Source organism: Falco cherrug, chromosome 15 (assembly GCF_023634085.1).
Source record: "Falco cherrug isolate bFalChe1 chromosome 15, bFalChe1.pri, whole genome shotgun sequence".
Lineage (NCBI taxonomy): Eukaryota > Metazoa > Chordata > Aves > Falconiformes > Falconidae > Falco > Falco cherrug.
In genome coordinates this window covers 7861770-7884877 of record NC_073711.1, presented here as the reverse complement: position 1 = coordinate 7884877, position 23108 = coordinate 7861770, and the positions used below count along the sequence as shown (strand labels likewise).

Below are 23108 nucleotides of genomic sequence, written 5' to 3'. Positions count from 1 at the left end.
CTTCTCTGTCCTTTGCTTAGAATAGAAAGTGGCCATTTTTGCAGAGCTCCAAGCCTCTGATTTATTTTAAAAGATTTTAAGTAAATGTATTATGTTTATGTTATTTATCATATTATGTATTGCATACTGTTACAGCTCAACAGGAAAAGCTCTGGGCATGAGTCGGTGAAGCACTGACTATCCTGAAAACTCCAAACACGCAAAGTCAAGCCCTTTTAAAAAAATCCCACCGGGTTCAATGAGACTGTGTATAGCCACTTTGTGCTACCTTGAGTGTTTTGGTTTTGGGTTTTTTTATTATTATTTGAAAATATCAGGGTTAACAGCCTTGTTCTCCTGGGCTGCCAGAAACCATCTCTAGTTATAAAGAGGTATGCAACACTACCTTGGGAGAGTTAGGAAAACAATACTCTTTACATACAAAATTTGAACTACTGTCACTTTTTAAAAAAAAGTTGTTATAATGAACTTACCATTTGCCTTTTGTTTTCTATCAAGTTTGATCCAATTATTCCAAGAAATGACCCAAAACCAAGCTGCAAAACAACATATTGTTAGCATTTAGATCAGGATGATATCCAACATATTTTACATACAGACAGAACAAACACAATTAAATCCAGAAGCAGCAAAGGAACATACTGCAGATGTGTGAGCACTCTTCCTTCAGCAAGGAATCAGTGGAGTCTCTCACTAGCAGAAACTAGCAAGTGCACCCCTTAAATGACACTAAAAGCGTGTGTAGAAACCAAAAGGATGAGTTCTGAATTCCATCCCCTCCCCAATGATGCTGAGAAATGGCAGGTGGATGAGGATATGTGCTGCTGTCTTGAAACAACCCTGTGAACACTCAGGAGCCTCCAGATGCAAACCTAGCAGGGCTACATCACTAGCATGTGCAGGACCAGGCTTTTGCAACCTCACCAAGGGTGTGAGCAACCACCTCAGAGAGTCTTTTGACGTGAAGTATAAAATAGGGGAGAAATATACTTGAGAAAATTTAGCAGGTTTCTGCCGCCTTTTGCTCCTCTCTCATTTTCAGGGGTGAGGATGCATCGACAGGGTCTTCTACCAGAAGAGCTCACGCCAGCCCAGCCAACAGAATAAACTACTCCAGCAAAAGCATCTTTTCCTGCCGCTGTTAACTGACAACACTGTTCTTATTTCAGCTCAGTGAAGTCAGCCAGGAGTGCAATTTCCCACCTCCTTTCTCCATAGCCCTAAGCTATTTAGCTACACTAAATAGAAGTTTCTAGGACAGAGCACACCTCAGCCAGGCCAGAAACAGGGACTTCAACCAGGAACCACGGACTGCAGGAGCAGATGCAGAAGTACTTCTGTGTCACACTGAGAAAGGTCTTTGATCAGTGTAGAGCATATTCAACCCCACTTCTATGGGTCAGCAAAATGAGAAATGCTGGAAAAGTCCTACAGATGGACTGGTCATATTAAGCAGGTAAAAATCCAGTCAATGGATTAGGGGGGCAGTAAAGATCTGGGTGAGGATGCCAAATAACTGGCCAACTCCTCAGGAAGCAGAATAAGGCATGAGACAAGCTGCAGTGATTCAAGAATGAGTCAACTAACCTGGAATCAATACTTTAAGATCCAGAAACAGAAAACAAAGGTTTAATAAATCCGATACCAACAAGCAGAGGCAGGTGCAGAGATCAGCAGACATAAATGTGATGAAAAGTTGGGCTTGATTCTTCCCCTGCTCTGCTTAAGCCCAGTACCATTTGGTGCAGTGCCACAGGCAGCAAGGGCTGCTGGCTCCAACGGCAGGATTAGAGCAGAGCAGCCTCAGGCTGCTGCTTCCCGTCTGCCTGCCTTGCACTCTGAGCTCTTGGAGACCGTTGTCCCCACATCAGGGACAAACTACCACGGTGGGAAGCACAGCAACGAAGCCGCCAAGTGCTGCTTAACACTGGGGCAGCAGGCAGGCAGGGTGCAGAGCCAGGAGCACTGCTGAACTGCCCCAAACATATCTGCCAATCCTTCTGGGCTTATTACTTTGCTCAGCTTAGGCAAGCAACAACCCCCACCTTCCCCAAGTAACAGGAGTTTTACAGCTCAATTCCAGTCCCCAAACCTGGGGGATCCAGGCATTAACAGCAACATGGATCTGGGTGTTATTTTCAGTCTGGTGATGTTCAGCAGTAAGGAAGTTGTGTAGCAACACACACCTAAGGCAAATGCTCAAGAAACATGTTTTGTGCCCTTTGAGCTTGATCCAACACGTTTAAGAGAAATGTCCACGTGGTGTTTTGAAGCAGCTTCAAACCAAAAGGTGAAATACTTAAGATAATTCAAAAAGAAGAAATTAGAGCAAGTCTGTACATCCAACAGGTGAAGACCAAATAAATCAGTGGATTTTCATTAATTAATAGGAATTCTCACTGCATTAATGGGAAAACCACCCTTTCTTTGACGGATGGAACAAAGAGATCTTAGTAATGTGCATCAGTTGTATCACTTATTTTCTGGTGGATATGATCCCCTGGGACATCTGTCTGAAAAGAGGACAGGACACAAAATGAACGTGATTTTCCAGAGTAAAGCCCCAGGCTAACACGCTTGACAAGGAACCATTGCAGGAGAGGTTTGCCAGTCAAAACCTAAGAAAGGTCACTCATTTACTCAGATGCTGGAAGCTGGTATATCTTGGAGACTCGCTTCCATAAGGGTGCTTGCCCTCTGCACCTGGTTGTTACTCTTGTCTGCTGAGCATCGCTGTTACACTCTGGGCTTCCCAGCTCAGTCATCTAGCCACAGGTAAGGACATTACCCAGAGGTACAGCTGCGGTGTTCACAGATGTAGTCGTGAAGGTGTCGTGGTCACAGAGGAGGGTGAAGGCAGCCTGGCTACAGGACATGTCATTGCACCCTCTGCTTCAGCTCCTCCAGTTGTGTCAATGAGGAATTGCACTGTTTGGGGGGAAAAAAAAGAAAAAACAACCCCCCAGAAAAACCAACCAAACAAAATCCCACTGATGTGTGGAAGGTCTCCAGTGTCCTTCCTTGGGAGCAGAGGCCTGGGAAGACAGTCCCCCACATCAGACAGCCACTCTTTTCATGTTTCGTCCTTGCACAAGAGGTGCTTGCCCAAGACACACAAGTTAAAGAAGGAAAGAACAGTGCATTAGGCACGGCAGTGTTGAGACATCTGATGTCCCAGAAGATGATCCCACCCACGGATCTGGTCCACAAATGGAGAAGTCACCCAGCACACAAAAGAGACTTCTGTCTCTATCTTTTGCTTACCGATGCAGGGTACTCAGAGCATGACTAACGGTGGTGCACCTCTAACGGTGCACAGAAACCCCTGATGGGGATGCACGCAGGCCTAACATTCACGTGAAGTTCTGGATGGCAAGACCTGCAAGGACCTGCTTCTTCAGGGCTGTAGAAACTACCAGCCTGGGGACAACTCGCTGAGTACCCATCACCACAGCAAGCCCTTTCTCCACAACAAAGGGAGAAATCCCAGCTTGTTACGAAACACCAGCTATTTTAAGCACCTGCTAAAGCATCCAGCAGCACACTGAAATGTTTTCCTGTGCAGGGAGAGAGGCGAGGTCATCACACATTTCCATACAGCAGATTAATGAACTAACAGAGACGGAATTTGGTGACAAACACTGTCAGGGTGCCTCTGAATAAAGTAACTCAACACCCTTCCCAAGTCCAGGAATTTGTTAATTCCTTCAGTAGACTGAATCTTAGAAAAGCGTGAGCGATGCTGACATTCCCAGAGCATAAATAGCACAGGAGATGTCAAGGAGACATGAACAACAGGCTCTACCCATCTGCATCAGTCTGCAGGACCTGCTCTGAAGCACAATGTTCAAGTCAGGCTGACGGAGCACATGCTAAGTGTGGAGAATTTGAAGCCAGCCTGTCACCTTTCTCAACATCTTCCTTCTATAATTCTCTTTAAAACAAGATCAGGCCTAAACGGAGGAGTTACTGGGACAAGCCAGAAAACTAATCCTAAACCAGAGTCTAACAGTGTTCCACTCTAATGGCTGGAAAGGGGCTTTCTTCAGTCATAGAAGAGCTTGTCCACAGAGAAGTATAAACGTCCTTGAGATAGCAATGTGTGGCAAATAAATCAAACCACAATAAGGCAAGAACAAATCTCCACCTAGTTACCTGGACTGATTTTAAGCCTCTGACTTCACGGCTTCAAACCTAAATGCAGAGCACTCCACACTGCTACACCAGGGGCCTCTAGCTGGGGGTCTGCAGTTACGCTCAACCTGCTAAGACCCCAAACTTGGCTCAGTCCTTTTTGGGCTTCTTTTTGAGCACATCTCAGACACGCACCGGAACAGACCTTGCTTTCCAGCTAGTTTTAGACCTCTGCGCATAGCGGGAGGGGAATGATGTACTTGCCCCTTATGCTTCTGCAGGAGATTATACATCTGCTGGCAAGAAGGCTGGGCACCATCAGTCTTCTCTAATTTAAGCTATATGAAGCTACAAGATTGTCCTTTCCCATTTTCATCTGTTGATAACAGAAAAGAAGAAATGGATGTGCTAGCTGCTTTGATCTGCATGCTCCCCTGGCAGGCTGCCACAGCTATGCTAATGTGCTTCTCCTCATTCAAGAACTCTGAATTGTTAAACACTTCTGCAAATGAACTTTCATGAACAGCATTTCAAGACCTGGTCTCTCAACTGTTCTTGGCACCTATGGCCCTCCTTTGCCTTAATTCTGCCTGGGGTTAATGTGACGTATGCAAACAAAGAAGTTCTAAGGTTGCTTTGACTGACATAAGACCTATTTATCTGTCTCGCTGTTAACTCAAAAGCATGTCATTACCTAAGCTCAGAGGAAGCTGCCACTTGGATGGGATTTCTGCATGGGAATGAGCAGCAGGTGCAAAATAATAATAAAAAAATTAAATCAAATGGCAATGAAGTAGCTGAGCATAATATTCAGGACAAGATCACCCTTTATAACATTTGCAGCATTACAAGGGATTTTGTAGGCAATAAGTTTTCTAGACCTACCTAGGAGTTCTATACTTACAATAACCCCTGGGTAATAACCTCCAACAGTCACATTTTGGGTTCTTGTTGTAGCAGCTAGGCCCACCGTTAGAATTAATACTGACACAATGAGGAGAGTCACAGTTACGTAGAGGGAATTTCTTTTTCTTCTATTGAACGACCCTAAAAACACACATACACAACAGAATTTGCTGATTCCATCTGGGGACAGTCACAGTACCGCAAATTTCTCCTCCCACTACCAGCTACATTGTGGAGAATTTTCTTTCTTCTAACTTGAGAGTATTTTTGGGTTTGGCTGTCACTTTTCACCTTCACTAACATGCTTTATCAAGCGTTACTAGGGCATCTGAATTCACATTTACTTATCATCGCTCTGACGTAGATGAAGAGAGCCTTAAGAACTGTAACTTTGCAAAGCTCCTTTGGATACATCGAAGCCTCCCAGCCCCTCTGGCCTGGGGCAGTTGAACTAATGAGAAATATTACCATTAAGCATTTATATGTTTTCTGATATGTTTACTTATAGCAAGCTAAATAACCACACTGTATGCCACTTGTTCTGAGGAGGGAAATCTGGGCTGCAATCATGTCATAGGGCATCCATAATTTTCCATGTGAAATCACCAGTAACAGCCACTTCTCCTCCTCATATAGTATCATCCTCTACATTCAGCAAGGACCCAGGTATTTTTAGATGCCTGAATAATGAATTTGTGGATTAGTGAAACTCATCTACAGCTGCCTGATCATGGGTTTTTTTTCCTTTTATATATTTATAGATCTCCCAAATGAGCATAAATATAAAATACTGATTCCAACAGCCAAGAGGAAAGCTGGCTGCAACGTTACGTTCAGCAACATCTTTAGGCACGTTTATTTAATGTGTGCTCTGCCATCTTTGCATAGCTTTGTGGGACAATCCTTTTGATTATATTTCATACATTATGTAGACATGACCCAGCACCTACAAGAGCAGCTGGTAGGATAACAGGCTGTAATGGTCCCTGCCGTGCTCCCTGTGGGCTGCTGGGGCTGTCTTGGATCCCATCCCCATGAACAGGCAAAGGTGTTTCCCACCCCAGAGGCTCGCCCGTGACATGCATGCTACCAGCACTTCTCAGGGTGTTTCAGAGAAGGGCAGGGACATGTTCCACGAGCAATGAGCTGCTTCCACCCTAGCTGAGCCTATTCCCTAAAGCAAACCACATTAGGAACCCCAGCTAAGGAGGTCAGGGGCTCCCTGAGAGCCTGTATGTGGCGAGATAAATTCCTGCAGAAAGGCCAGGAGGAAAGACTCAGCCAAGCCAAGCACAACCTCCTTGTCCAAATTATCTGGAAAGAGCGCACCCGACCTTGCTGGGCATCTTTCTGTCTTGAAGGTGTACACCTCAGCTGTCCACAGGCACTTCTTTAGGGTCTGCACATATTTGCAGCACAGCTAGAGAGACCTTTTAATCCTTACAGCTTTTCCGAGGCAGCCATACAGACACATGCTGTACAAACTGTCTCCCTTCCTCCACAGGGACAGCTCTCCCCAGGGAAAAGTGCAGCAGCTCCCTGCTGCTCCCACACCGCCCTCCAGCCTGACCACCAGCCGTGCTGCTGGCAGAAGCACTCCCTCTCCCATGCTGCTCCATGATCTGGGCTGGCACAGCTGCCAAGGGCATGGGGCTAGATCATTTCACCCATGCCAACCAGATGAGCTTGAAATAACAGACCAGTCCTAAACTCAGGGCTTAAAAGCCCAACACAAGGAGATGAAAGGCAAGAGGGGTTTATAAAGAAAAGACACATGACCATGTCTCTGGAAGGAAAACCCTCCACTCACAAACCTGCTCATATCCCAGAGCACAGCTGTGACTGCACCACTAGGACATTACTGGGTCTAAAAGCAAGGAGCCTAGCAACTCATTAGTCCTTAGCTGGAATGAATAGCTAGACAGATACTAATTTCAAACAAAATAAAATAAGTGCTAGAGAACCCTAAGATCTAGGCTGGATCTTTTATCAGTGATCCTTAGTTTTTCATGACATTTTTTACAGGATGGAGCTAAAGGTACCCAACTGTTTGCTGCAGGTTGCATTTGGGGTTAATATTTTTATTTTCCCAAATATGCCAAACAAGTTAATAATATAAAATCTAGACTTCTGAAGAGTTCAAATTTATCAATATATTATGCCATTCTGTATGTATTGCCTCCCAAATACTATAGCTTGTGCCACACAATGTAATAATCATTGAAATTTAAGTGTCACATAAATGCTTTAAAATTCCAAAGTACTAGGACCACAGGTTTAGCTGAACAAAACTTTAGAAACCAGAGAAAAAAATGCTACTTTGTACATAGTTTAGTTCTGAAAGGAAAGAACGAACCTGTCTTGCTTACACATATGGTAGATTACCAGACTTCTGATTTGGCTGATTCTATGGTTTGGCTGGCAAATGAGCAGAAGATAAGTAAAACCAGCCATATGTTCCTTACACAGCTTAAACTCTTTACAGCTAGGCTGTGTGGGTGTGCAGATGTTTGTGTGCCATGCACAGCCACCCTGCAGAGTACGCTCGAGTTAACACCATGGGTACACCAGCGGGGCGGTACACACACAAACCCCTATTGCTGCGTTTCCATCAGAGATGCTTCAAAAAGTTACCATGAAAAAACCTGCAAAATGTGCCACTTTCCTCAAAACGAGAGTGCCCTGTATGAGCACTGCTGCAGGAAAACACTGAAGTAAGCAGCTTGACACACTGTTTATGGATTCTGAACTTGTTTCAGGACCACCATGTTTTCCACTCTTCCGTTTCTACATTGTTTCCTAGCTCACAACTGGCACACCCCGACAGGCAATACAGAAGTGAAACAAAAGGTTTCCAACTGGAAAATTTCTGAAAGCTTTTCAATATTCCTGGTAGGAATAATAATAATTAAAAAAGCTTTTATTCAAAGGCCTGACAAAACCAACTATAATATTTTCACTGGATATTGGCGATAAAGACGTGAAATTGAGGACATAATGTGATTACCTCCACTTTAGCTCTGTACGGGGACACCAATTCCATTTTTTCTTTCTCTGAAAACACGTTTTGTTACATGGATATTGAGCAAGTGGTTTTCTGCTCCTACAAGGATGCTTCGGCTGCCCCAGCACTGATAGGCCCTCACGGCATCTCCACCGACCGGTGCTGAAGGGCTGCCCGGGCAAAATCCTCCCGGTCAACATTAATTTTTGCTGAAAGCATTTCCCATCATATCATTTTCCTCTTTGCCGCTGAGCCCGGTACAGCTTCATAGACAGAAGTGGAGCTACAACAGCTCTGCTATCTCTGCCTTTAAGCTACAATAGCAGCTTTTTCTCTGTGATTTACCCAAACCAGGCACCTCAGAACTTGCAGGGCAACCTCAGCATAAGCACACTAGGTGCTCTGAAACACTGCACTTAAGTCTGTGAGAAAAATGTAAAGAAATTAAGACCAACTACAGTCTGGCTATTTCTTTTGGTAAAACGGCGCTCAGAAACATCATTTTTATTTCAAGACTCAGAAACATCCCCTTATTCTAGTTGCTGTATATAAGCCGCTCTAAAAGCCAGGCTGTAGCAGGCTTTTCCACCAGGTTATGTTAGAAGTTTACAGGGATGCGTATCTCTGCGCTGGCCCTGATTTACCTCAGTTTCTTCCTGATTTTCAGGAGAAAACAGACAAGATGGCACAGGAACAGCACCGGCTTCTCCATCTTGCGCTTTGGGGGTCAAAGCCGCCAAGGCCAACAAGCCCCGGGCAGCCCACTTTAATTCTCACCCGGGAGAGGCGGGGGCCAGCGACCCCGAGCCCCTCGGCCCCGCTCCGGCCCTTCCATCCCTCCGCTAAAACCGCCACTGTGTGCGGGCTGCGCCCCGCCGCGGGCCCTGCCGCCAGGCCCACCGCCTCACCGCCCGCCCGAGCACCGCCGCGGAGCGCCCGGGCCCCGCCAGCCCGCGGCGGGGGCGCCCCGGTCCCGCACGCCCGCCCCGCTCCACTGCGCGGGGCTGCGCCACACGGGCGGCCGCCCGCCCCACCGGGGTCTCTGCCGCAGCCCCGCGCCGGGGGGACGGCGACCACGGGGACGACGACGACGACACACCGTCCCCCTGCGACTGACACTGCGCCCGAGCGGCGGCGGGCCGGGGGAGGCGGCGGGCGCCCGGCCGTGGCGGGGAGGGGGGGGGCCGGTGTGGGGGGCGGCGGCGCCCCCGGGGACCCACCGCCCAAAATGGCCGCACGCCCCCGGCCCGCGCCCTCCCGGGCCGGCGGGGCCTCCCCCGGCACTTACCCACGGAGTCGGGCAGCGCAACGCCGCCCGGGCGCTGCTGAGTCAGGGACTGCCGCATGCTGCCGCCGGCCGCCGCTCCCCGCCGCAGCCCGCCGGGCCACGGCGGCGGACAGAGCCCCGGCAGCGGCTCCGCCGCGCCTGCGCGCTGGGGCGGGAGCGGCGGGAGCTGCGGGGCCGGAGCGCTCCGCGCCGCCCGCTGCCCCCGCCCGGCGGCGGGCCCGGGGCTGGCGGCGGGGGCGGGCCCGCGACGGAGCTCGGCGCCGCACCGGGAGGGGCCCTGGCTGCGCGCCGTGCCCGCCCGAGCCCCCGCTCGCCCCCGCTGCGGGGCGCCTGTGGCCTGGAGGGCTCTGGGGAGGGTCCTGCCCCTCTCCGGGGGGGTCCCGGCGCTGGGCCCCCCCGCACCCACCGGCAGCGCGGGCGGAGGGGCTCAGCTCCCCCCGCACCCACCGGCACCCCAGCGGCTCCCACCCGCCTCCAGCCTTGCTTTCTCCAAAGGTACCGCTGCACCGGTCCGTGCCCCCCGCTCCCCTCCCGGGCCGTGCTGGTGGCACACACGCCTCCACCGGCCCCGGTTTGGGCTTCTCGGTGCCCCGAGCTCACTGCACCGGTGGCGGTGCCCGCCGCTGCCCAGCAGCTCCCCGCACCCCGGGCTGGGGCCGGCCCTCCCTCAACCTCAGTTTTCCATATTGTATCTGTCAAATGGGGATAAAAGCGTCTTCCCAGCAGGTTTCGTAATTGCTTGTAAATCACTTTAATGCCCGGGGCTGAGAGGTGCTAAGGCAAATCATGTAATTATTTCAAGCAAAAGCATGTTTCATCAAGTTAAAAGAAACTAATTCTATCTGTGCTTCAAAAAAACCACCCCACTTTTGTTGGATAAGAGCCTAATTACCAGCTTCTCCCCGGAGAAATGAAAGGGTGCGCTGGCAGCAGCGCCCGAGGTGAGTTACCAATGCCCAGATCAATTAATGGCAAAGAACATGTCCCCTCCAGAGAAAACAGCGGTTATTTACCCTGGGGTGAACCGGAGGAGCCCCGTGCTCACTGCCTGTGCCCTGCCGGCCAGTGGGGCTGGCACTGGCCCCCTCGTGATGGAGGGGACGGCTCTCTGCTCCCCGCTCCGCTCCATGCCAGGGACATGTGGCAGCGTGACCGCTGTGCCGGGGCGTGTGTGTCCTCAGGGAGCTGCTGGTGGCCCGTGATGGCCCATGCCATGTTAAATCCCTGCCTTCCCAGCACCCCAGTGCCCTCCGGCCCGTGGGCGCAGGTGCCGAGCCAGCCCTGCCTGCGTGCCCAGCAGCCGGTGTGCGGCAGCCCCGGCCAACTCCCAACTCGCCGCAGACCGGGGCAGCTGCCAGGCCTTTTTCCTTCCTGCTGTGCCCGTTTGTTAGCACCGCCGGTGAGCGGCTTTCAGCCACACTCAGGAGAGGGAAAGGAGAAATGGTGCTTGGACAGCGTGGAGCAGCCGTGCAGAAGCCTGGGGCCGATGTCCCCAGCCTCCGGGCTAAGTGAGGCAAGGCAGCCTGTCCCCACCGTTGAACAGGGGTCTCCTGTGAAGGGAAGGGTCGCCGGACCCACTGGAAACACATCGAGGGAATGAGCTGGTGGATGGTGCCAAGCTCTGCTGGCACAGACGGTGTGAAGCAAGCCCCACCATTTCTTGAGAGCTGCGTGGGGCACAGCCAGGGATAGACAGCCCTCGCACGCTGCTGTCACACCGCTGGAGCCATTCCAGGCGCCACTGCACATCCAGCAGCTGGCAGGGTTCTGGCAGAGCTGGCCTGACACCAGTGATCTGTCCTCCCACTGCCCCCCAGCACTCCCACCACACTGGCCCCTCACAGCCGCAGGACTCCAGCACGCACCCCCCATGTCCGTAATGCACCCGCTTGTGCCCATAATCGACTGAAGGGCGATTCCCTTCAAATCTGATATTCCCTGGTCCAGGTCTGCAGGGTGTCACAACAAGGTGTCCCTCTGGATTGTCTCTTGGTGGCTGGGCCCAGCTCTTACAGCCAGGTCGGGGAAGCCAGCGCTGCGCACTCCTAGCTGCTGCCTCAGTTCAAAGGGATAAATATAGACCTGCCCCTCGCACTACCCCTTCACTGCAAAAGAGATTTTGCAAGCATTAACCACGGCCCCACTGTGACTGACAAGCACATATTGACAGACACATGCAGTCATCGAAAGCCCTAGTGATTTCCCAATGTTTATTAACAGCTACATGGTTTCCCCGGGGCGGAGAGCCTGGCTTCCCCATGTAGGGTGCTGGCTGGCATTGATGGGGACTAGGGTGCAGGGCAGGATGCTGCCAGGGTGCTGCAAAGGGCACCAGATGCCAGGGGCTTGGGACAGGATCCTGTTGCGTTGAGCTCACCCCTCTTAGGAAAGCAAGTTATTTTTTGACCCACTCCTGAATGCTGAAGTCCTGCAGGGTAGGGAGGAAAAGCAGCGTGGTTCCTTGCAGACAGGCAAAGGTCTTGGTGCAGCAGAGCTCACCCAGCCTTTTTGGGGGGAGATAGGGGCTGGGGAGCTGTGCTGGGGAGGGGGCTGTGCCTGTGGGTCCCCGAGAGCTGGGGCAACATGACATCCACAATGGGGCTGGTGCTTGCTGGGCTCAGCCCTGGGCTCCTGCAGTGCTAGCCCTCATGTTTCTCTGCATTTCCCACCCAGGGATGGACGGGAACGCCATCGCCGGGGGCATGGAGGGCCAGGACAGGAGCCCCCACTGGAAGGTGGTGAGTCTTTTGGGGGCCGCTGGCCACCCTCCGAGAGGTGAGGCGGGGGCTACTGCCAAGAACCTGCTTTGTGGCTGATAAATATAACCACTTTGCTTTAGGAAATGCTGCTGCATCCCTTAGGCAAAGCATAAGCACTGTGTACTGAGAGGGGAAGGGGCAGCAGAGGGTCTGGCTGGTGGTCCTGGGCAGTAAGGGGGGCCAGGAGGGGCAGGGACACCTGGGCACGGACCCTCCACATACCTGGCTTTCGTTTGGAGGAACCCGCCGTTGAGAGCTGACCTGGTCGGGGTTGAGGATGGGGGAAAAACCCCAGCCTCCCCCAGGACACACACGACCATCAGCACAGCGTGGTCCCACCAGGGGATGAACCCGAGCTTTGCTTTGCCACCCAACGTCACCTCAGCTGCCACGGCAGGCAGCAGCCAGGGGTTGTCCAGTGTCCCAACAGGTCCCGCCATGGCTGTGCCCCCTCCCTGCCCCAGCATGCTCCTACCCCATCTCCTGCTCCTTTTCCAGGTGCAAGGGACTGCTCCGAGGCCATCTCTGGTCCTGGGCTACAGAAGTAGAACACTGGGGAGGTGTTCCAATCCAGACCTAACCTAGCTCCCTAGCTCAGGGACCTCGGGCAGGACCTGGCAGTGGGGACATCCCATGCTGTTTGTCTGCCCCACACAGACCTTCCTTCCTGTGGGCAGAGCCTGGGGCCTCCTCAGCCTCCCTATGCTGCCACGGAGCCCCCATGGCCTCTCCCAGCTGGCAGGATGGGACCCTTCATTAAGTACTGGATATGCAGCATGGAGCCAGGACAGCCGGAAAGTTTTCCGTCCTTGCAAAAGCCTTCTGCAGGGCAGAGCTGTGGGGTTCCCTGGGTGAGAGCCCATGGGGGGCTGCCCCCATGTCCCCCCACAACTCTAAGCATTGATAGCAGCTTCTGGGTGAGGGCTCTGCATACAGCCCATGCGCTGCCCTCACTGCCTCTGAGCTGCAGCTGGTGTGAAATCCAAAGGGCTATTCCCAAAGCAGCACTAAACATTGGCAGAGTTCCTCTGAGCAGTCCCTGCTACTCTGACAGTCTGAGAAAATGTTTCCATAGCAGCTGCTGGTAGCTCCTTTATTTAATGGGGAGGAGAGTGGGAGGAAGGAGAACTCCTTCTCCTCCTCTTCTTCCATCACTTACTCCTCTGCAGGTGTCCTGGCAGCAGCCCCTCCACCTCCTCTCCCATGTCCCTGCCAGCCACTCGTGCTGGGGCTCCTGCTTCTCTGCTCCGAAATCCTCTGGTTTCATCAGCCTTGTGTGGTACAGGGCTGTGGCCATGCAGGACCTGGCTCGGGCAGGGCTCCAGCCCGGGGTACAGGACCCGAGCCAAGCATTGCCTTCGCTGTACAGGCAGCTGCAGGCGTTTTGCTGGCAGCAGTGCTCTGACGCAGGCGTGCTCGCAGAAGAGCCCCACGGGGGCCTTAACCGGGGCTGATCGGGGCAATTAGTGGGATGGTGATATTTTACAGCCCCCCTGGGTCTGACCCAGAATCCCCAAGGCATGAATTTGGGCGTTAGAGTCGGTGCGCTCTCCCCGTTCCCACTGTTTTGCAGTATTTGTGTGTCTGAGCAGAGTTTAATCCCCCCTGATCCCAAGGTGTTTCCAAGCCAGACTTTCTGCCAAGCTGTTGGCCACTTCTTGGCTCTCCCAAGGCAACCTGCAGGGTGTAAATATCTCGCTTGTTGGCCCTGGCTCCAACAGGTGCCCACAGACGGCAGATTTCCACAGCCCTCAGCGCAGACACGGGGCAATCGTGCCAGTGCAGCCGCTGCCAGGCTGTGTTTGCCATGGGCATGGTGGCCTTGGGGAGATGTGGCTGTGGCAGGCAAGCATGGCCCTGACCCATCCGGGAGCAGCTGAACCCTGCAGCAGTGTTTGCATTAAAGCACAGGGAAGCGATGAACCCACCCAGATCTCAGCATCACCTCTTCTCCCCAGCGGTACCTGGCCCAGCCCTGCCCCAAGCTCAAAGCAAGGTCTGCACCCTCTGCCACCTCGTCAGCTGCTTGTAGAGACACAGAGCCTGTTCAAGGGCGGTGAGGGACAGCTGCTGTGTCTCCTCTCAGGTGACTCTTGGCCAGGCACAGGTACAGAGAGATCCATGTTCCTGAGCTCTGGACAAATGAATTTTCACCACCGAGGCAAAACACAAACTCTCACCACCTGGGGAGATGCTCTTCCCTGGAACTCAGTGTAATTAAAAAATAACAACACAGGGATTTCTCCAAAGACTAAACACTTGCTCACATGCCAAGAAAACCAAACTGGATGACCTCTTAAATAATGCTGCCTGCTGTTATCTGTGGTAGCACAGAAAACGTGTGCTTGAGCTCAGAGATGTTGCAGAAGCGTGGGAACAGCCCTGGCCCTCCCACGTCACAGCTTTTCCTTGGTCATGTTCACACAGGTGGAAAAAGATGGGTTTCTGTAAATGCCAGGACAAGGAGACAGTACCTGGTGTGATGGCAGTGACGTACGTGTAATGGAAAAATGGATGTTGGGATCTAAGCAATCTTAAGTCAGAACAGCCAAAACTGCCTCTCTTTAACTCAAGAGTGATGATGGGAAAATGGAAATTTGAAACACTTCCAGCTATTAAGTGCTTTTGCATTTATTTTTGGCCAATGAGATGTTCAGCTTGCGTGTGGGGGTTGTGTTCTGTAACTCTTCCAGGAAAATAAGCATGAGGAGAAAGTCCAGGATTCTGACAGACAGAAGGACGAGACCAAGGCAGAGATGGGGAGCAAAACCTGGGCAGACCTGGCTGGGGAGATGAAGGTATTCCTGTGGAACCCAGAGGAGAGAACGTGCCTGGGGAGAACAGCCAAGAGCTGGGGTAGGTCCTTGCTCAAGCCCTGCTTTCGGGATCGTTGCCTTTTCTGCTTCACCACAGATGCACTTGCCTGTGACCATCCTTGATAGCTTGGACTGACCACCCCCATCCCATATTTCCAGGGCAGATGTTTCTAACCACTGCAATAAAGAACTAGTGAGGAGGACAAGCAGAAAACCTTGGGGAAGTTACCCTTAGTCTGGATGTTGATGTTTACTGAGGATGGGAAAGCAAAGATTGCAGGCTGCCCAGACCATGTACTGGGAAGAAATTAAGAGCCTGAACAAACGTGGGGACTGCAGGTTGGTCTGATGCAGCCACTCACCCCTGCTGCCACCAGCAACCTGGCTCCTGCCTAAGTCAGGAGACCACGGGGAGGTGGCTTTGGGGTCATCAATGTGGTGGGAGAAGAGCACCTGAGCCACAGGGCAGGTGTTTTGGGGAGGGTGTGCACTGCAGGGCCGAGCAGCCCTCCTTGCCTGCGTGTGGCCTGGCTCTGGGGTGGGAAGGGCTGGTCATCGCCATCACCCTGCAGCTTCCTAGGGTGTTACATGGTGCGGTGCCCACAGCAGAGCCCACCCGTGCTGTCAGGGCTGGGATGTGCCAGTGGGTCTTTGAACACCCTATTTTAGCCATGTCCATGTGGCTTCAAAAATTATCACTGCATCTGGAGGTGCTCTGGGTGGTTCAGAGCAGCCCGTGGCTGCACGGACAGCACTGCTGCAGGCTCAGACCAAGACTAAGGTGCCACAGCATGTGCAATGCCATCCGCCTTTGCAGCTCTGCTCTCCTGACAGCACGTAGCCTCAGCAGCAGGGCAAAAACCCACGACCTCAGCCTAGCATCACATGCACATCGCACCGGTGTAAGGCTGTGAGTTATCAGGGGCTGCTGCTCAGTGTTTGCAGCCTTCCTTGGCTGGCACCAGCAACACGCTCACAAGCCCTGCAGTCTGCCTGTGCCCCCGCCGAGCGTGCTGGGTCTCCTGCAAAGCCTGTGCTGACAGCCAGGAGAAACAAAGGAAACTGCCCATGAGTGCTGGAGGAGTCTGAAAACTCCCAAGCACGAGTCTGGGGCAGGCCTTTAAATCCGCATTTGCTCCCCTGTGCCCTTTGCTGGCCATGGAGGCAGCCCAGTTTTGCTGCTCCTTTGCTGGATGGGAAGGCGCAGACTGGAGTGTGGGAGCAGTACAGGGGTGATGGTCCCTAGGGAAGTGGGTTTGGTTTCTGGAGGCTCTGCCAGGTGCTGAGAAAAGCCCTGTGCGAGGACTTGCTCAGGCTGGTGTGGATGTGGCCCCAGCTGGCTACTGCTGGGAGTTATTTACGCTGTAGTGTCCTCCTGTACCCTAAGAGCATCATGGTATGCTATATGGCCCCTACGGACACACATACACCTGGCTGCACACATGTGTGCGCTCACATGCCTGTACAGGTGGGCAGGAGAGAGGCAATGAAGCTACTGTGAAAACAAAATGTTCTTTTAAAATGAGAGCATTTGGAGCTGAACGGAGCTGAACTTTCCAGGTCTCATCTGCTGGGTGAGGCAGAGGGCGTTTGCAGAGCCTGGGGCTGCTCCCCGTCGCAGGGACAGGGTCTCAGGGGACTTGTGCTGCCAAAATGCAGGGAGCCAGCTGGCCACAGGGTCAGCACCAGAGGCCCTAGCCCCTGGGAAAGGCTGCATCCCTGGCTCTGCTGGTGATGCTTCCTGCTGCATTGCGGGAAACGTAAGAACAGGAACAATGGCAGCACCATGTCCCGACAAGCATTGGCTCAGCACCCCAGTGGCAGCTCCAGCCCTGCCAGGCTGGTGCGAAGGCACAGTCCCAGCATCACTGTGGCGGCGCTGGACATTATCCCTGCTGCGCCACCAGCAGCGGTGATGGTCCCATCCTCCCCGGCTCAGCCTGCAGCAGGACACGGCCCTGCAGCGGTTCCCAGCACTGCAGCCTCGGCAGAAGCATGGCAGGAGCACACATCTGTGTTCCCAGGGCTCCCCCCGAGCTGCTGGTTTCTCCTGGGAAATGTTTGGGTTAGGGCTTCAGTTCACTTTCTGAGCTGCTGGGTTTTATTCATAGGCCATGGTCTCTTGAGACATCCTCAGCCATCAGCCTGGTCCAGAGGAAAAACAAACTCATTCCCTGGATGTCAGGGCTGTGAAACAGCCAGCGATGTTGCAGCCCCTGCACGGTGCCGCTCGCTCCAGTCCCAGGCCGGGGTCACTGCTGCGCTGGCAACAGGAGTCAGGGCAGGAGCATCGCCCCACAGCGCCCATCGAGAATTCGGATGGGCTGACACCACTGGGCACCCTCACCTGAGGGAGTGGGAATGGTAAGAGCCAAGGTCCTGTCTGTCTGTTGGGAAGAGCCGAGGCAGGTGGATGCTCAGACCTGGTCCTGACACAGCTCTGGGAAGGGGCACAGAGCCAAACGGCAGCTGCCCTCATCCCAGGATCCCAGGGCTGGGCAGGGAGCGTGTCCGGCTGAGAGCTCTGCACCCAGAAATGCCAGGATCTGTCTGTGGAAGGGGGCTGCCAGCTCCCACCTCCGGGATGGATCCAGAGCTGCGGAGGATGCCACACCGAGCACGGCTGTGCATCCCTGCAGCACACACCCCACAGGACGCGTTCTGCTTGTGCCAACAGCAACATCCCCTCTCTGTTTTACAGGTTTGATCTTACTGTTTTACTTCATTTTTTACACGTGCCTGGCGGGAATGTTTGCCTTTTGCGTGTACGCGATGCTACTCACGCTGAGCCCCTACACGCCCAGGTACCGGGACCGCGTGTCTCCGCCAGGTATGTACACATGTCAGCCCAGCCTTGGGCACCGCTGCTGGCACTCGCACAGCAAAGTCCTACCGAAATGGTGAGACTGGGACCTTTTACCGGCAGGTAAAGTCCTGCTGGAGCTGTACACTCCGGTGTCACTCAGCCCTCCCCAACACAGGGTGCTATCGCTTACCTCAGGGCACCGACAGTGCTGCAGGTTCTCTGCAGAGGATCCGGCGTCTTAAAAAGCCCTGTGTGAAGCATTCATTCTAATTATACTAATTGTTATTCTAATTATGCTAATTATTGTTATCCTTATTCTCAAGGTAAATGGGCAAGTTCAGGCATTTCATAGGTGATGCCCATTCTTTTTACTTGCTGCTCCTTTATACCTCATATCTTCAAATAAAAATGCAAATCAAGAGCAGCTTTTACGCATTATTATTTGGGGGATTCCTGGCAAAATGATGTTCAAGAACTCCTTTCCCTATGTCAGAAGCAGGATTTTCCCTATGTTTTCATGCTGGTGGGGAACATAAGGCCCCCTCGCCCTGCTCCCTGCTTGGAGCCAGCCCTGCAGCAGGGGGCAGGGGGGACCCCTCAGCCCCCATGTGTAGCCCCAAGCCCATCACCTTCCCACAGCGCTGCTGAGACCCTCCAGGTCTCCTATGTTTCCTGGGATATTTTGACCTGCACGATGTCCTCTGGATGTGTAATGGAGGTGAGGGATCCGCGGGTTGGGAAGGGAGTTGGTTTGTGAGCTGGTGCTGCTGCTCCCGTGCCTGTGCCCAGCCCCAAACCCAGCTGCAGTGTAACCAGTCCCTGCAACAAGCACCCCAAGCCCGTGACCAGACCACTCATACCTGGTCTAACTGGGTCCGTCTCCTTCTCCAGGAGTAATGATCAGACCATACTTGAATGGGTTCACCATTGCCTTCAATGTCTCTCAGCCCAGCACATGGCAACCCTACGTGGACATCATGCACCGCTTCCTAGCCGGTAAGCTCTTAGGCACCCCAGGAGTCACGCTGGAAAGTTGTTTTCATCCATACACACATGTACAGGGTGCAGGGGGCTCCTCCTGGGCATCTCCCGACCCCCCTCCAGAAAGGCAGGCTCAGAGGGTGGTCACAAGAGCTCCCGTGGGAGGGAGCCTTGCCTTTCCAGGTGGGACTTCCTAGCTCCCTTAGCATATGGATGTAGTCTGAGAGCGTAGGTCCCTGCAGGGCTTGAGAAATGTTAACAAGTCTCTTGGTCCCCACCAGCTTATGACGACAAAGTTCAAGAGGAGAAGAATATCGAGTGCATCTCAGGACAGTACTTCATCCAAGGGGGCAATGAAAGCGAGGAGAAGAAGGCTTGCCAGTTCAAGCGCTCTGCGCTGCAGAACTGCTCTGGCATTGAGGATCCAACGTTTGGCTACTCTAAAGGCCAGCCCTGCATCCTGCTGAAGATGAACCGGGTACAGAGGAAGCTGGTCGTCTCCATTCCTTCCTTCAGTGCATCCCCGTGTGATGAGTAAAGACCTTGCAGGGACTGAAACTCCTCCACTTCTCAGGCTTAGGGTAAAAGGGAACTAGAATCCCAAAACCTGCTGGCTCATACCTGCTAGAAAACATAAAAGGACTACAAAACTTGCTTGATTTGATTTGATGAGGCCTGAGAACTTGGAAGGTCTTGTGCCAGTTCCCTCTCTGGGAGGAACTGAGCTTCAGGGCTACACGCTGGGCCCCAGTCTCTTTATAATGGGAATTCTCATAGAATTGAGTTTATCTGAAATCTTCTAATAGCATGGTGGCTCAGCGCTGGGAAAATACACGTGGAGAGGGTGTGAAGTGTGAGGGGCAGTGGCTGTGTACTGCAGGGAGGCCGGGTGCTCTGCTCTGCCTGTGCCCTCAGGCACCAATCCTGCACTCGAGCACAGATGGCAGACCCTCCTTCTGGGGGTACGTAACTCCTGTCCTGAGCAACCTGACTGGCATGTAGAAAAGCTCTCCAGAAGGCAGGCAGCATGCACTTGGCACTGCATTTCGTACAAGCACGAACATCTTTTGTTTTTGCAGATCATAGGCTACCGTCCTGGTGCTGGGGTCCCTGTGAGCGTCGACTGCAAAGTGCAGGTACTGCTTTCCTCCGTGCTCAGCAGCGTGGTGTGTAGAAGGCCAAATGTCTCCTTCTGATGCACCCCACCAATATCTGTCCTCATCTTAGCCCCAAACACTCACAGGACCCCGTGCTGCTGACGCCTCCAGGTGCAAGCAGGGGTTGGTCTGCTGGGAGCAACAGTGGCCACCGGTCTCCAGCTTCCCACCCTGGCCCTTGCTGCTGGCTGCTGCCAGCCTCCCCAGCACTGCTCTGAGGGCAGGCCTGCAGGTCTGGGTGGTGGGGTGCCAGTCAGAGCCTGGAGCTGTTGGGGAGGAGGCAGGAGCTGCTCACATCCATCCCCAGCTGCTCCGTGGTACCCTCAGTCCTGGGGAGCATCCCGCAAGCCAGCAGCCGTGGGGTGAGGGAAGGGCTCCCACTGCCTGTGCAGCCGCTAGATCATGCCCTTGGAGAGCAATAAAGCAGTAGGCAAGTGCAGGGGGGGACTGACAAGCAGCAGATCCTCTAACCCTTGTCTGTGCCTTTGCAGCAGTGCTGTGCTCTGGCTTGCTGAGCAGCAGCCGGCTTCCACAGTAAACACGCTGCGGGCAGGCAGGCACAGCTCTGCCCTGGTGGGGACCTGTGAGAGATGCTTGTAGTAAAAGTTCCTTCCTTACTCTGAAAGCAGCCGTGTTTTGCATCCCGCGTGCCATGCATGTACCATTGGTTTGTTTGGGTTTTTTTTTCAATGACAGAAAGGCAATGAGAGCGATCTCAGGTCGGTGGACTTCTACCCTGGAAACGGGACATTTGATCTCATGTATTACCCCTACTATGGCAAGATGACTCACGTGAGTAAGGACTCTGGCATACTTGTTATTTCTCCTTGGGAAGGAGAGGGCAGGAGCTGGTGCACAGAGTGCAGATGTGCTTTCTGGCTATTTTGGGCAGACGCAGGCAAGAGGGAGGTCACGGGCACTGGGATTACAGCGCTCTATTTCTGTCTCTGACAAACTGCGGGAAATCCTTGGGGACTCCGGTTCCCCTTTGCCAGCAACAAGAAAGATTACATTTATCATCTGGAGACTAAGGCTGGTTCTGCTAACTCCCAGAGAAGGTCTCAACACCAGCATTTTCCCAGGGCATCAGAGAAGCCAGGGTTTAGGTGACACAAGAGGAAAAGGATGGAGCTTCTATCAAAGCCCTGACAAACCCACCTCAGGCTGGGTGGTTCAGAACAGAGCAGCCCCACAGCAGCAGCTATTTCTGAACACACTGCCCAGCACCGCTTCGGTTTGTGCTGGATGGTACGGTGCTAGGATGTAACGTACCTTCATGACACAAGCTGAAATAGGAGATGAGGCAGGCACTAAACCTTTGCTGCCACACTGCTGCTGGCTGAGGATGAGTAACAGCCCCAGCTGTCAGGTCTGCACGTCCTTTGAGCACACAGACTAATAGAACACCACGGGTTCCCTGTCACAAGCCACAGACTGGTTTTTAGAACAGGAGAGTCCCATTATCCAGTGTTACTTCTCCTGGCTCATCAACACAAGAGGCACTGGGCAGTACAAAACCCAATGTGATCCCAGCCCTCTGAGGCACAGAAAGGCTCAGCTTCAGCATCCTGAGGGACCATGCTAGACATCAAACGCACCCAGACGCCTGGGAACTGTGAACAAATGGCTAATGATTTTCATTGCACATGTAAGCACTGCCTGCTTTCTGCTCCCTCAAAAATTTACTTAAATCTCCCTTCTTTTCAGGTCAACTACACATCCCCACTGGTGGCTATGCACTTTACAGATGTGAAGAGGAATTATTTGGTCCCTGTTCAGTGCAGTCTGAATGGGAAAGGCATCATCAACAATGTTAACAGCGACCGCTTCCTCGGACGAATCATCTTCACACTTAGCATTGGAAAGTAGCCACCAAAGACGCTGGGCACTTAGGTTAAGTCAATCAGAGGCTTTTTCCTTTTTAAAGCATAAAGCCAGCATTTTTTCTGCTAGGAAAAACAGGCACATAGATATTTTTGTTAATTTATTTTTGTTCATAGTTAGGAAACAAATGAGATGCAATGGAGCGTGGAACCACATTTTTCATCATCTGTTGTAAATCATTATTAGTAAAAATTAGAAGTTATCTCCCGGGCAGAGAACCTGCAAAAGCATTTCAGTTTTGATTAAAAAAAAACCCTCTGGTATCTGAACACTATTTTTGTAAGGTCTTTTACAAGTGACCCCTGTGGAATGCATTTTTCCTGGCTTTAAACCTTAATCTCTACCATAGTTTTATATGCATTTCTCAGGCAAAAGCTAACAAGAGGGTAGTTTATTAGCACTATTCTTGTTAAAATAATAAACAGCAAAAAATTCTGGATTATGCCTGCAATGACAGAGTTAAAAAGTGAAAATGGTAGATCTCAAAATGCCTCCTAGGATCTTCGGCACCAGGAGCATCTGGACTGCAGCGTTTCACACGGCTTGTTCAGAACACCCAAGGCGTTGGAGCAAAGGCCACGTCAAAAAAACATCTGCCCTCGAACCTTTCCAACTGCTCCTTTCTGAAGTGGGAAGATGAATGCATTTTTCCTCCTTCCTCCTCCTCATTCCAGTACTTCTCTCTGCCCCAGGAATCCTCACCAAGTCTATTAAGCAGGGAGGAGTGAAAGCTCTCCCCTCGCTGTCCCAGCTGGCAGGGTGACGGCACCCCCTTCCCCTGCTCAGGCACAGAGGTGACAGCGAGATGTCAGACACATACCCCACCCCCACCCCCAATATTTCAGGCTCGTTCTTGCCTGTTCCACAGAGGTCACAGCTACAGCACCGCAGAAAAACACAAGGGAACGCTCAGTCGTTTCATCCTTACGGGGTCAACGCTGGTATGAGTGAAGCCATCAATTTATCATCCCGCAAGAGACACGACGCACAGGTGCCCTGGTCACAGCGCACCTCCCTGGCACGGGGTGCTGAACCCTGCTCAGCACGCTGTGAGCCGTGAGCACAGCGGGATGGGACACCTTGGGGTAATGTGCTAGTTGGAAAGCACACTTACTAAAATTACTGACGGAACGAGAGCATTATGGTATGTTTGCCCTACATCCTAGTCCAGGTACTGACTCTGCCATCACTTCCTGATCTATGTAAGTCTCTAAGAAGTAATCTTTTTTTTTGTATTAAAATTAAAGCGACTACAGTAAGATTAACTCTATGGTACCGTTCTTAACACACTGGTGTAAGAGATGCAGTTTGTGACTTTAGCTCCCTGTGCCAGCCAGTTGGGGACTGAATTTGCAGCGCATAACGTGATCCTT

At 52.4% G+C, this 23108-nt stretch overlaps 2 protein-coding genes across 3 annotated transcripts in view; one reads left to right on the top strand and one right to left on the bottom strand.

Moving 5' to 3' along the window:
- TMEM255A (transmembrane protein 255A) overlaps positions 1 to 9461 on the bottom strand; it is a 28185-nt gene extending 18724 nt beyond the window's left edge. For both annotated transcript variants that reach the window (XM_055727537.1, XM_055727538.1), the window contains exons 1-3: positions 9333 to 9461; positions 5039 to 5181; positions 474 to 536 (exon numbers count right to left, since the gene is read on the bottom strand). In XM_055727537.1, coding sequence (XP_055583512.1) covers positions 474 to 536; positions 5039 to 5181; positions 9333 to 9390 — 264 coding nt within the window. In that variant the 5' untranslated portion in view covers positions 9391 to 9461. The remainder of the gene's footprint in view (positions 1 to 473; positions 537 to 5038; positions 5182 to 9332) is intronic.
- On the top strand, positions 9389 to 23000 carry ATP1B4 (ATPase Na+/K+ transporting family member beta 4). The gene is made up of 9 exons (XM_055727527.1): positions 9389 to 9827; positions 12006 to 12070; positions 14785 to 14947; positions 17609 to 17737; positions 18605 to 18709; positions 18976 to 19172; positions 19774 to 19830; positions 20548 to 20643; positions 21559 to 23000. The coding sequence occupies exons 1-9, from the start codon at positions 9389 to 9391 to the stop codon at positions 21718 to 21720; spliced, it is 1413 nt and encodes a 470-aa protein (XP_055583502.1). The 3' UTR covers positions 21721 to 23000.
- Positions 23001 to 23108: the final 108 nt, after the last annotated feature.

Bases quoted from the DNA above. Each gene is read 5' to 3' on its own strand.
- ATP1B4 (XM_055727527.1), top strand. From the start codon at position 9,389: ATGCTGCCGCCGGCCGCCGCTCCCCGCCGCAGCCCGCCGGGCCACGGC. The intron at 18,710-18,975 runs GTAAGCTCTTAG...GGTCCCCACCAG, and splicing joins CATGCACCGCTTCCTAGCCG to CTTATGACGACAAAGTTCAA. The intron at 19,831-20,547 runs GTACTGCTTTCC...TTTCAATGACAG, and splicing joins GCGTCGACTGCAAAGTGCAG to AAAGGCAATGAGAGCGATCT.